The sequence below is a fragment of the Panthera tigris genome, chromosome E3 (assembly GCF_018350195.1).
Source record: "Panthera tigris isolate Pti1 chromosome E3, P.tigris_Pti1_mat1.1, whole genome shotgun sequence".
In the NCBI taxonomy this organism is placed as follows: Eukaryota; Metazoa; Chordata; class Mammalia; order Carnivora; family Felidae; genus Panthera; species Panthera tigris.
The window spans coordinates 32221402-32235170 of NC_056675.1; the positions used below are offsets into that span (position 1 = coordinate 32221402).

At 55.9% G+C, this 13769-nt stretch overlaps 1 protein-coding gene across 10 annotated transcripts in view; it reads right to left on the bottom strand.

Annotated features, from left to right (window-relative positions):
- The window catches only part of CLEC16A (C-type lectin domain containing 16A), a 201620-nt gene that overhangs the window by 13024 nt on the left and 174827 nt on the right, over nucleotides 1–13769 (bottom strand). For 7 of the 10 annotated variants that reach the window (XM_042971412.1, XM_042971411.1, XM_042971415.1 and 4 more), the window contains exon 22: nucleotides 390–551. The exons of 1 other annotated variant lie outside the window; for it this stretch is intronic. In XM_042971412.1, the coding sequence (XP_042827346.1) occupies nucleotides 390–551 (162 nt within the window). Of the gene's footprint in view, nucleotides 1–389; nucleotides 552–9923; nucleotides 10075–10494; nucleotides 10604–13769 lie in introns of those variants that run through there. 2 more of the 10 variants (XM_042971419.1, XM_042971420.1) reach the window with 2 other exon arrangements.

The following is a 13769-nucleotide window of genomic DNA, read 5'->3' on the forward strand; positions in this document are numbered from 1 at the left end:
GTACGGTATGAAGGCAAGAAAAAATTAGCAGGGACGCAATTCTTCCGCCAGTTGGAAACAATCTCGTTGGGGAGACCCCTCCTTGTGGGGGTGACAACGGGGCGCATTCAGACTCGGCCGCTCGCCATGTGTCCCCTCCAGCTGTGCGGTCAGGTGAGGGGGGTCAGCGGGGGAGGCCAGCCTGCACAAGGAGTGACTCCTTCCCTGCCGGGAGCTAAACCAGTCGGCCTGTGGGCCACGCCCCATCAGAACGAACCCAGAACCCGGAGCGGCAGTGTCCCCAGACATGGAGGCGAGGAGGAGCTGGGGGTCAGCAGTCTTGACACTGAGGGATCACAGAGCTCCCCGAGGCACCGCCCCTCCCCCGCCCCACGTCACGCGGGCAATACCTGCCGGGCTCTGGATGGCGGAAGGGGTGGACAACAAGCTGGCGCCTCCAGAGTCACAGTGGCTGGTGCTCCCGCTGCCGCTGGGGCTCCCGCTGGCAGACGGCGGTGGCGAGGACAGGGACGGCGAGCTGTGCTGGTTTATGCACTGGGCCACGGCAAAGCCTGCAAGACAGGCGGGGAGGTGACCAAGCAGGAAGAAACACGCTGGCCCGGCAGGAGGGGCGCCGTGCTCCCCAACTGCGTGTGAGACCCCCTGGGGCAAGCCCGCACCTCAAAGGTGGGGCAGGGAGCCTTAAGGCAAAACCAACCCAACCCGGCGCCCTGAAAGTCTGGGTCCGCTCCCCAGAGTGAGCTGACCTCTCTGGTCACACCTGGACACGCTTCAGAGCTGTTTCAAGGAGGAGGGCGCAGCCGGCCGTAGAGCTGAGGGCCGCGAGCCATAAATCTGAGCGCTTGACGCTGGCTCAGCAACGGGCTGGCTGTGCCCTTGAAGGGAACGCGCAGCCTTGGGGCTTCAGAGGCATCGTGGTGAAGTCCACGCAGGGATGTGAGACACCCTCACGGCAAAGTCTTGGGGCCCTTGCGAACGCCCCTGAGTTCTGTCCAAGGCAGGCCACTGGGCGGGAGGGGGAGGAGCCCCCCGGACTCTCCCTGTCCCAGATTTTGCCCCGCTCTGGAGGCTCTGGTGAAAGGCGCCCGTACGTGGGGCTCCACCCCGCCCTTGGAGCGGCTCTGGGTTGAGAGACGGGGACCGCACGTTTGTGAGGCCCGCGAGCGCCACACTTCGGAGACACTCAAGAGCTCTACTCACCACGCGGACGCGGAAGCACACGCGGCCAGCACCACCCTCCGACTGCGGGCTGGGGGTATCACGACCAGGTTCTCGTCACCGCACTGCAGTGGGGGTATAGCGGGGCGCGGGGCACGGGGCACGCGGGGAGAGCAGAGTGTTCTTTATGGCGAGAGGAGCCCCTTTTACAGGGATGTGTGCTTTCTGTCTGCAGACCGTGGCTTCTGCCATTTTCACAGCCTGCTTTTCTCAAGGCCCGTAGCTTCTGATTTTACTCACTAAACGCACGAAGTTCCCATGGAACAAAGGCCTTGCTGACGAGCCCAGGGGACTACATGGACCATGGTGGCTCCTGCTTCAGCCCCCACGAGCTGGGCAGGACCCTGGTCAAGCTGCTTCTGCCCCGTAATTCAGAAGCGGCACCAAATCGGAATGGGAATTGGGGGGCAAGTCCTCCTAGGTGAGAGGGGGGACCCCAACCTCCTGGCCAACCACGTCAAAGCTCTCCACTCCGTAAGCATGCCCGCCCCAGCCAGCCCCAAATCTCATTCGCGCCACCTGCACTGGCTGAACTTCATAGTGCCTGGCTCCCGCTGACACGTCTTCCAGAAGGTTCTCTAGGCCCTGACCTCACCTTTCTCAGAACTCAAGAAGGCGGCAGGGGGGTCAAGCAGCAGTCAGCAAACTACAGCCCACTGTTTTGTAAATAAAGTTCACCTGGAGCACAGCCACGGTTCCTTGCTTGCATACTTAGTCTGTGGTGGCTTTCGAGCTACACTGGCCACACGGAGTAGGGGCCACATGGCCTGCAAAGCCTGAAATATTTTACCCTCTGGCCCTTGACCGAAGCAGCACACGGAGCCTGGACTCTGGTGCCAGGAAAGCTTGGGTTCTACCCCCGATCCGATCCGCTCACTTACCAGCCCGCGGGGCGAGTAACCGTACTGTCCTGAGCCCCTTCCCTTCACCCACCGGTGGGCAAACATGGGCCTGGCTGGGGCGGGGTGGGGGTGGGGGGTGGGAACCTGCTGCTTCGTCCCCGCTTAGGACTAGGGGGAACCGGTACCCGGCCCCTGCGGAGGAGCTATTTGGTATTAATGTTTGTGTGAAGTTATTTTTGCCTGAGGATTGGCTCCTTAAAAACTGGGTCTTTATTATCTTATTTTGATGTGACTTTTTAGTGATTTTTATTTGAGTACAGTTGACACCCAGTGTTCCATTAGTTTCAGGTGTACAACTTAGCGACGAGTCAAGGTTCTACATTATGCTGTGCTCAGCACAAGTGAGGCTACCTTCTGCCCTGTTATATCGTCACATCGCTATTATAACATTCTTTATTCTTTACGCTCTGCTTTTTGTTCCCGTGACTTAACTCGTTCCCTAACTGGAGGCCCGTACCTCCCGCTCCCCTGCACCCACTCTACTCAACCCCTACTCCCCTCCCCTCGGGCGGGCAGGGTCTGTATTTCTACCCCGAGCCAGGCCCTCCGGGCTGTGCAATGTAAGGGCAGGTGGATGTGAGGCCTTGTGGGAGCGGGCTGGGTATTCGCCAGCTTCTCTTTCGTGGCGGACACGACTCCCCATCCCCGGCCTACTGCGCAGGTTTGCTTGCAGGGAGCGCAGGCCGGACGCGCTGGAGTTCCCAGCGAGATGCCGTTACGCGATACACTGTGTCTGTGGCGGAGGGGGAGGCTCGGATGAACTCCGGCAGACGTCGAGGCGAATCCAGACGCCAGGCAGGAAGATTCCCAGGGGGCAATCAGCCGCAGCCCCACAGCACGGGCTTTATAGCTGCTTACTTCTTAATCACTTCAAGCGGTAAACCCCCAAGTTTACAAGCTGTTAACTTGACTCGAAAATGAATCACGCCTTAACAAATCAAAACGTCAAGATGGCTTTTCCCGAGCTGCGCATTTATCGGCGCGACGAACACCGGGGCCGCCAAGAGTGGTAACAGGGTCGGGACTCAGCCTTTTACGCTTCCGACGATGCCCTGGCCGGAATGAACTGACAGCGTGGCCATCACTAAGGTGGTCACCTACCTCTTCTCTTAAGACAACGTCTTCTCTCTCCTGCTCTTTAAAGCCCTGGCTTATGCCCTGGGGCATGTGGGGCAGCAGACAAGGTGATGAAATTCAGCCAGGAGACTAAAGCTCCTTCGTGTGGGGAAGGGGTCAGGGTCAGGCCATAGATCGACCGTAAATACTGCAGACATTTCGTACGTGCCGTGAATTAAACAGACAGAAAAAAAAAAAAAAATCACCAACTTCTGATCCCACCTGTCGGCAGGGTCTAGCTAGGCGGAGGCAACTGAATACATCCTTCCCTTGCTTGTTGCTGTGCACACGGCCCTCCCTCCTCTGCCCTGCTGTGTACTCCTCTCTCCCCGCCCCCTGGCACTGGGGACCCAGAAAGGCTCAGGGACGTTTTCTTTTCTTTTTGCCAGGTGCCCAGATTCTCCCTGTCATTTCAAGGGGCTCCTTCCCAGATGGAAGTGGCAGCCACTTTGAGAGCCAGTGTGACCAGTCAGAGGGTCAGGAAGGCTCTGGAAAGAACTCTGGGGCCGGAGCACCTTGCCGCCGCTTTTTGCTCCATCTCTGCGAGGCGGTTCTTGGTGAATCAACGTCGGCGGAGGTGCCCAGGGGCTTTCTGGGCACGAGTCAAACGCACATGGATGCCAAGTACTTGCAGACGCAGACGTGCCAGACCTGGGACAAGGGCACAGGCAGAGAGGCCTCTGTGAGATCGCCTCCAGCAGATAAAATTCCTGGCTCTCCCTGAGGATGGCTCAAGAACAGCCTGCGCAACGCGTATCAAAGGCCATAGGATTTTCACACCATCTGATGGATTCCACGTCTAGAACTTTATGCTGTGGAAAGCACGTGGGTGGACCCACAGAGGGAACGATACGGATGTTGGAAGCACTGATGTGTGTACGAAATGCCCAACAACACGGAAAGGTCAAATGAACTTGGATACGTCTAGGCGATGAAACCCTCTGCTGCAGTTAAAAATGCTGATTTGAGGGGCACCCGGGGGGGCTCAGTCAGATAAGCGTCTGACTTCGGCTCGGGTCACGATCTCGCTGTTTGTGGGTGGGAGCCCCGCATCGGGCTCTGTGCTGACAGCTCGGAGCCTGGAGCCGGTCTCCCTCTCTCTCTGCCCCTACCCCACTCAATGCTCTCTCTCTCTCTCCAAATAAATAAATAAACATTAAAAACAATTTTCTAAAAAACGCTGGTTGGAGAGAAGATGAACGCTGGAGGAAAACGCCGGACACAGTAAACGAGCAAAGATTAGAAAAAGCATGTCCCACATGTTTCTGTTATTGTAAAAAAAAAAAAAAAAAAAATCAGGCTCTGTCTCCCTCCTTGCAGAGATTGCAGGGATCAAAGCTAAAGTCATGGGTTTTATTACGAGAGTTCTTGTTTCCATTTTTGTGTTTGTCTGATTTTTTTTTTTCAAGATTCTGACTATGATTATTATTTTATACCAGAAAAAGAAGGGAGGGTGAAGGTGGGGACAGGACCTGGGCAGGCTCAAGCTCCCGGGGCCCTAACACACCCCTGGGATCTGTCCTGGCCTCCAAAGCTCTCTCCCCCAGACTAACTGCCTCCGCGAAAACCAGGGCGAGGCGCGGTGCTCCCAGAGCAGGCAGCGTTCTAATGGCGAGACGCGTCCCCTGCTTTCCAGGAGCGCGGGGGTCACAGGGGCAGGCCCAGGTCTTCCTCCCGCCCTCTGGCCCCCTTCTGCCAGTTATTCTGGGAAAATGAACTCATGAGTAACTCTCTGGCTTTGTCAAGCACACAAATACCACAAAAAGGTCAGCCTTCTATTTTAGGCCCACTGATAGAAGGAGCACTGGGCTGGGAGTCAGAACTGCAAGTCTGGTCCAAGCTCTGCCCAAATGGCTTCGCGACCTCTCCTCTGTGGGTCTCCACATCTTTATGTGAAAAACAAGACAGTAAGTGAGAATCTCTTGGCTTAAATGGTCAATACTTTTTACCTACAAACACACATATGATCTGAGCACTGTGACCTTTTTGGGAGCAGGCAAAGGAGAAGACGCTGAAAACTATATGTTGAATACACACCCCACTCTCTGGAAAGGACAGCCACTAAAGCTTTCCCTGGGGAGAAGCAGGTTGCTAAGTGAGTCAGGGTCCAGAGCTGGCCGACAGCAGCCCAGGGGGCTCACAGATGTGTCTTGTTTCTCTCACACCAGGCTTACGGTCTTCTTGTTTTACACTGGGAGATTTTTACATACAAATCTGGACTTCTGGCTTTTTCAAAGACAGAAAGATCCGGGGACGCCTGGGTGGCTCGGCTGGGCGTCCGACTTTGGTTCAGGTCATGATCTCATGGTTCGTGGGTTCGAGCCCCACATCAGGCTCTGTGCTGTTGGTGCAGGGCCCGCTTTGGATCCTCTGTCTCCCTCTCTCTCTCCCCCTCAAAAAAAATTTAATAAATAAATAAAAATTAAAACAAATAGGAAGATCTGGCAGTATGGGGCCCCAGTCCCACATGGCAGCAACGGGAGTGGGGAGCAGACTCCCTCCCCCCAACCTGACTTGCTTTGTGCTCCCAGGTGTCTGGTTGTTACACTCTACTTATGCCCAGATTCTTGGTCAAAGAACTTCCCCGGGACTCAGAGAAGTTCCAGACCCCACAGACCTTTTGTGTCGGCTCCTTCCCCAAACCCTCCCCGCTATGGGATCACTGGCAGGGCATTTGACACGGTGCTGCCTGCCTCCAGCGGCCCGCGTGGGTCCTCAGACCGAGCGACAAGGACCACTCACTCTCTGCCTCAGCTGCGATCTTCCCTTGGTTTAGAAGTCGTCTGTGCCTCTTTTCTGGCTTCATAAATCCTTTCCCCATTCCCTAAAGGTCAGGGACAGCCTGGGCAAGAGTTTCTGCCGCGAGCACGGTTAACTATTCTCTCGTCTGGCTCCTGCAGCCTGCCTCACCGGCTCTACAGGAGTGGCCCTCCCGAGTAGGGCCCTTCCCTGCATAGATGACCCTTCCCTGCATAGATGCCTAGGTGGTTTGTACAACGTTCCTCACTTAACGGGTAACACCTGGGATCCTCTGGGGTCCAGAGGGATTTGGACAGTATTTCTGAGACTATGAGTTGTCTCCAAACACCCAATTTCCCCTTCATTAGTTACAGGACCTGGCAGCTGGGCCTGGCCATGGGGCTAAGCTGTGGACAATGAGACAGAAATGAAAGTGGCACGTCGGATTTTCAGGAAGCCTCCTCCACTGTGCTTCTTGAAACATGGATGTGATAGCTGGAACTCCAGCAGCTGTCTTGGACCACGAGGATGAATCACATATTAGAGATGACAGCACGGAGCCGGTAGAGGTTTGGGTCCCTCACGCTTTGTGCCGTATTTGACGATCTCCACTTCCTCTACTTGAGAGGGAAATAAACATCTCGTCGGGATCTTTCTTTACTGTGTAGTCGAACCTAATCTTAACTGACAGTTGCAAAAAAGCTTTGTTAGTGCAGGGATGTAAGCCGAGCTTTGCAGGGGCAGGGACTAGCTGGTCTCCAGAGCTGGTGGAGGGAAAGCCGGTCTGCGCTTTCTGGGGGATGCTGGGAGCGGCGGGGTGAGCAGAGAGAAGGAAAGGGGGTAACTGAGATGGGAGAGGTGAACTTCCTCACAACCACCTCCACCAATCTTTGGGAAACGCTCCTTCAACTCTTTCCTTGTGAGGTTCAAGTGGATTTTTTAGGTGGAAACCAGGGAAGGGACCGAGTTTCCATCTAGGTTCACACCAGGCCAGGCAGAGATCATGCAAGAGGGCCCAGATCTGAGAGACCAGAAGGTGGGAAGGCTTGCACGTATGCAGCTGGAGAACTGGGGGGTGGGAACCAAAGGTTTCCTAAATCTCTGAGGGGCAGGGAGGTCCCAGCTGACCTCTGTCATCTGCCAAGTGCTTGTGCAGTGTTGCAATGCAATTCCTCGGGGGACATCGCTTACGTGCCACCACTTCTGGTTAAAACCTAGACGATGAGAGAACTACGGCGGCAACCGGGGGATTCCACAGGGACCCCGCGGACAGCTGAAGGGGAAGGAACCCGGCTGGCCCGCCTACAGCTCACCCAGGAGGGATTCGGCACTCTGCTAAATGGCACGCGCCTCGCCCCACTGCCTCAACCCCTACAGATGCTCTTATGTACTACCTGCTTCCAGGAAGGATTTGAGGAGGCTTAGATTTTATGTTATTTTTTTTAAGTTGACTTACTTATTTTGAGAGAGAGAGAGAGAGAGAGAGAGAGAGAGAGAGAGAGAGGGAGAGGGGTGGGGTGGCGTGGGGCACAGAGAGGGAGAGACAGAATCCCAAGCAGGCTCTGTGTTGACCGCAGAGAGCCCGACACAAGGCTCGAACGCACAAACCGCGAGATCGTGACCTGAGCTGAAGTCGGACGCTTAACCGACCGAGCCACCCAGGCACCTCAGTGGCTTAGATTTTAAAACCCAAACCCGAATGCCATAGATACTGAATGCTGAAAGCCACTGAAACACAAACTGAATGATGAGAGTCTACCACTGAAAGGCAGGTGGAAACTGAAAAAGTGCCCCAGAACAGCTGCTGGCTATGGGAAGCTGACCTCACCTGTTTGGCTCTGTGCTTCCTGGGAGCCAAGACCTCAAGGAAAAGCTTCCCCAGTGACCTCACTCTTGTGACACACAGGTTCGCATGCAAGGTTCCTGTCTCTACCCCCTCCTGGAAGACGCCGCTGTCTGCCTGGACATGGGGCCCCATTCTGGAAATGTAATGGCACCTCACGGAGCTTTTCAAACGTCTCTCCCTCACTGTACACGAGCTAAAAGCAGAACCGCCCCAGCTGCAGGGTGCCTTGCCAGGGGTGGGCTTCTGCTGGCTCTTCTGGACACCGGTGCAGGTCCTACCTTTGAACCTCAGAGACACAGCAGGCGGGTCCCTCAGAGCCTGAAGGCTACGGGCCGCAAGCCCGGGCACGGCAGGGCCAGGCCGGTAACGTCGGTGAACGAGGAGGGGCCGTCTCGAAGGGTGAACGGCCCTCCCCACCCGCCACCTGTCTTCCCTTCTTTGGTTATGATGTGGGCTAGTTCCCTTCTGTCACGAAAAGAAACCCATCATGTGGACACTCGGCCGCTGCGTTGGGGGCGGGGGGCAGAAGGGACTGGTCAAGCGCCCGGAGCAAGCGGGAAAGTGAAGCTCCCCAGCCCCTCCCGACCGCCGCTGCCTGAGAGCACTGGCCTTCGCCTGGCCGCGGTTTCCTGTTCTGCCGGGGAAGCTGGATATGCGGATTTTACGTAAAACCTCCTGATTTTCAGTAGCGTTGACAACTTAATTCAAGTTCCATGTTTTAAACAAGCAGCAGACCACCCCAGCCGAGGGAACCAAGGGCGCCCCCCACCTGTGTGGGCCGTGAGCACGTGTGGCCGAGCACCTGCCATGAGGATTCTGCGTCCGGACTACGTGACTCGGGGGCACTACGGTCTCATGAAGCTGTGCCTCACAAAGGCCCAGGCTTTTTCAGGAAAGAGCTCTAAGATTTTGAGGGGGAAAGCGGCCTGCCCTGGCAAAAGCCAGGATTTACTCATGCTCGTTCCACACCGAGAAGCAGAAAATGAAGCCTGCTGAGGGCCGATTCAGGAGAAGCAACCTGTGCATTTTTGGCGTTCTCCAATGTGAATGAGGCCCATGGGGCCAGGTGCCCCCAGCTGGCCTTTTCGTGACAGGTTTTCACGACACAGCGTTCGTGTTTTCTCACCGCCCCAGCGTTGCTGGGAAACGGTCACACATCGGCATGCCTTGTGACCTCCTCACGCAAGGAACCGAAGACAGCAAGCATGGCCGCCGCAGAGTTTCTTCCCTGGATGGTTCCTTCCATCCAGGACGGTTCCTGGATGGTTTCCTCCCTGGATGGTTCTGCCCTTTCCCCTCCCAGTGCAGTCTGACAGGTGTCCGGGCGGGAGGAGGGCTAAGGAGAACTGAGTTTGGAGCCTCAGCCTGCCGGGGGCCCTGGGCAGACCCCAGAGTCCACAGGGTAGGGCCGACAGACCACACGGAGCTTTCTCGTCCACGCTGTGGACTCAGGAGGCTGGCTCTGAAGCCCACCCCCGGAAAGAGGAGAGTGACGCCCAAGGGTGGTGGGGGCTGGGGGCCATGGAGTCGGGGGCCACACCAGAAAAGCCAGATTACCCCACAAGTCTTCCAAGAGCGTGTGCGTGGGGGACTGAGGAGGCAGGGTTCAGATTCAAGCCCAAGAGTAGCACACCCACAACGGGCCAGGCCAGGCCTGGGTGCCCACCCATGGCTCTTCCAAAGAATGCACACAAAATGAAAGCATCTACCAACACGGGTGCCGGGTTCAGAACCCTGCGGGCCAGCAGGACCCTTGGGGCGTCCCCCACAGCTCCCTCCCTTACTGCGAGGACTCTGAGGTGAGGGTGGAAGACGCGGGAATCTGCCCACAGACCCTTCCGGTTTCCCTTCATGACGAACCACACGTGATTTTCTGCTACAGGGGTGTGTGCACAAAGCTCTGGGCTTTAGGGGTGATCTCCGGGCTTCCCCCCGACAGGCCCCTGAGACCGTTTCTGATTTGCTTCATGTGCACCTCCTGTCTGGTCCAGGGGGCAAATCAGGAGCCTGGGAAATGGGGCATTTCTAACGCCTCCTTTGAGCCGAGCCTGAGCAACGGCACCACGGGTCACGTGACCTCTAGATCAGTGACCGGCTGCACCTGAAAACGCCACAAGACTTTTATTTCTGGCTGCATTGAAAGGGGTAACGTGTCCAACGTACAAAAATAGCTGGGACTTGCAGAATCTTTTGGCCTATAGCTTTGCATCCATGGACAAATCCTCTTGGATTCTAAGGACTATACTTGAAAACCTGCAGAAAGGAAAAAACGGCCTTTCAGTATCTTGCTTTCTTTTTGTGCCGTCTCTGCCCCGGCCTTGGCCCTCAAAGTGGTTTTGCTCCCAGGTGAAGCCTGCCTGAGTGGGCCACTACCGACCAGGGAGGCGAAGCCTCGATGGCCCCCTGGCTGCCAGGGAGCGTCTGGGCCGTGTGAACGCCAGCACCTTGCTGTGCCGGCACCCTTTTCGCTGTCTTGAACATGGGACCCTCTCCAGGCCACGGAGGGTCGGCGGCATGTGGGGGGCACGGGGGCACTAGGTCTCTTGAGAGGCTCTTATGGCGGCATCACCTCGCTCTGGAGTTTTAAAACCGAAGGCTGCCGGGATTTGGACTTCATTCCCGAGGCCCGGGCCCCCGCCGCGCCCAGCCCCCTGCCCTTTCTGGTGGTATTACCGTCTGTACATTAGCAAGCAGAGAGCTCCCCAACACTCTCTCAGCAAAGGCATTAGAAAACTCAGCAGTGGCCATCTCGACTGCCTCTCTACTAAGGCAGGAACCAGGGCTGAAAGAGCAGGGAGAGGGAGGCGGATTAGACAGTTGTCAGGGCGGAGGGGTCACCGACCCCTGACTCCTGCGGTCCCAGCGCCCGACGGGGCAGAAGCTGGAGCCACTGGCCAGGGCGGGGGTGGGTCACCTTGCTGGCAAAGGATGCCTCCCCCACCCCCACCCCCCCATCCCCCCACCGCGGCTCTCGCCAGCCTTGGGAGCGCCTGGTTCTTTCTGCTGAATTGTTCGTCTCCCCAGCCGTGCTCTGTGCGCTCGGGCCACAGCAGGGTTAGGGCCACGCCGACGTGCACGCCCGCCTCGTGTGTTCTACAGAGTGGCGGTGTGCACGAGGGCCAGGGAATGCGTGTGGGTCTTCTGCAGAAGGCGCGTGCCCTCGGCACAGACTTAATAAATACGCTCCCAAAGCAGAGCCCCACACCCGCGGCCCCATTGGCGCGTGCACTTTGCGAGGACCCGGGCTCCGCAGAGTCGGGTGGTTAACTTCGGCAGCCGGGCCACGTCACCAAAGCCCCTCCTACCGGGTGCTTTAACGGATCGGGGTTGGGCCCCACCAGCAGATGACGACGTCCCGTTCCACGTCATCTACAAAAAGAACTGGAGACACTCTCTCCAAGTACGCGAGTCCGACAGAATCAGTGTGTCCAGAGCCGTACAGAGATCGCGGTGGAAGGGGGCCCAGAACAATCTTCAAAAGCCATAACCCAGGTCCTCGAGTGGACAGGGACTTTATCGGCTTCTGTCACGGCACACCCGCGGGACACAGGCAAGCGGGCAGCTGTGCACACAGCTCTGTCATCCGTGAGGGAGGAGCCTCGAGATCACACGCTTGGCTCTGGGCCCGTAGGTCCCACTCCAGGCACGGGGCATGGGGCACAGGGTGGAGAAAGAGCCCGGGGTCTGGCCGCCCCACGCGGACGTGCAAGTACAGGGGGGCCGCTTCACGCTGCAGGCCGGTGTGCGCTCCCGTGTCAAGGGGGTGACAGCAGCACACCTGGCCGAATGCGATGACACAGGTCACGTGTTCAGGTGGTGCTGGCCGTTCTGATTACTTAACGGACATGCGTCGCACCTAGACCTCGGGTCCAATGAGGCAAGAATTGAGGATTTTCATCTTTGACTTTTCTTTTTTCCTTTTTACATAAAAAAAATTTTTTTAACGTTTATTTTGTTTTTTTTGAGAGAGAGAGACAGACAGAGTGTGAGCAGGGGAGGGGCAGAGACAGAGGGGGACATGGAACCTGAAGCAGGCTCCAGGCTCTGAGCTGTCAGCACAGAGCCTGACGCAGGGCTCACGACCTGAGCCAAAGTCGGATGCTTTGAGCCACCCAGGTGCCCCTCCCGTGTCTGTGTGTCTTTCCTTACCCGCGGGGGGTCTGTCTCTTGGCTCTCTAGAGAAAACGGCACGACACAAAGCAAGCTTCTTCCTCCTGTGCTCAGTTGTGACCAAAGATCTTAGGAGTCAATGAAGACAAAGTTCAAGAGATGTATATGCAAACTGTAGATAAGAGGATGGGATTCTTGTTATTTTCATCAGGAGCCTTAGAATCTCATCGGTCACGTTTGGGTTCAAGACACGCGTGCCTGTGTTCTGTCTTTGCTTAGGTGGAGCTGAACGCAAGTGTCCTTTTGAAAGATGTGCGCTGGGAAACACTCACGGGAGGAAGGGGAGGTGACAGCCACCTGGGCCTCTGAACGAGTGGCTTTCCCCGGATCTCTGTTCCTCGGTCCCCATCACATCCCGTGTACGTCCGTGTGTAGGTCTGTGTGTCAGTGCAAGCACACGCGTGCTCCCTCCCCAGCTTACAGTCATCTTTTCGTTTCTAAAAGGCAACTGCTTCCAAAAAACGCTTGGAAATGATTTTGGCACTTAAGGGGGCGTGTGTCTTCTCAACAGAAAGCTCCGGGCAAGGGGGCTTGCGAGGCCTTGGAGGGGGCTTCTCTGATGGGCCCCACTTGCCCTGCTTTCTCTTTGTGCTTCCCTGCAAATGCTAAGCTAATGTGTTCGACGCTGAAATCACCCAGGCTATTCTGCATTTGTAGTTTTCACTTATTTTTTTTTTAGTATTATTAATATTTCATCATAAAAGTATTGATTTCCTTTAACTAAGAGACTTTAAAGTTTGCTGCATCCTTAAGCATGATTTTATTATGTCTTGGGGCCAAATGTTTTTTCCTCCCCCCGCCAAAGGAATGCTTTTCCTTTCACATAATGTGTGTCGAGAAGAAAAAAGGAATTGATTCACAGAATTCTGCATTCTAGGCAACTTTTAAGGAACGTATCTAGTAGGTACACTGGATAGACATCTCCTAAACGTGAGCACGGGGTCTCACTGCTGAGCCTTTTTGTTAGAGGTAAGAGCCCGAGCACAAAATTTGTGTTAACATGAGTCAGCTCTAAGAGGAGCTGAAATGGGGCAATTATGACAACTCCAGAGATGACCTTGAAGCTTAAGAAACTCCTCACGGGTACCCCAGGATTCATCGAAGCCCCACTTCTCCCGCGGTCTTCCCTCTTCCTTTCAGAAAGCCAACAGCAAATGAGAAGACGTCCTGCGGGAATAGGTTGCTTAGCAGAGGTTTCGTCTCCCTCCCATGTGGGGCCCCGGTGTCAGAGTCTGGCTGTGGACACAAGCAAAGGGCGCCCGGGTTTCACAGGACCTGTCCAGGAAGCAGGCGGAGGGCACTAACTGGCAAACCAAATGAAGCGCTCTGAAATGTTTAAATATTGAACATCCTCCTTCTCCTTCCTCCACATTCATTATTAAGTGGGACCCACACATCACTGTGCGCCTCGATTTCACTTCTTCCCAAGAATCCATGACCCAGTGGACAGTGCTCGGGGCGGGCGAGTGGGGGTGGGGCTGAGATTTGGGTTTTTTTTTCTTTCATATCCTCGCTGGAAATCCTTTACGGTCAGCTTGTTTTTAGAGCCATGAATTCCTGGAAACGTCTCAGCCTTTCAATGACCCCTGGCGCCCGAATGCAGATGATTAGTGCCCCAAATATTGACAGACCGGACTTTTTTTCCCCTTCCCAACAAGGGAGCAGTGTCAGAGCGAGGCAGTGCAGAAGATGCTGCGGCCACCGGACAAGTGAGGCTGCACCAACGTCACTCACACAGGCGATCTATTATTTGGGACCCTGTGGCTCCCTCGGCCTCA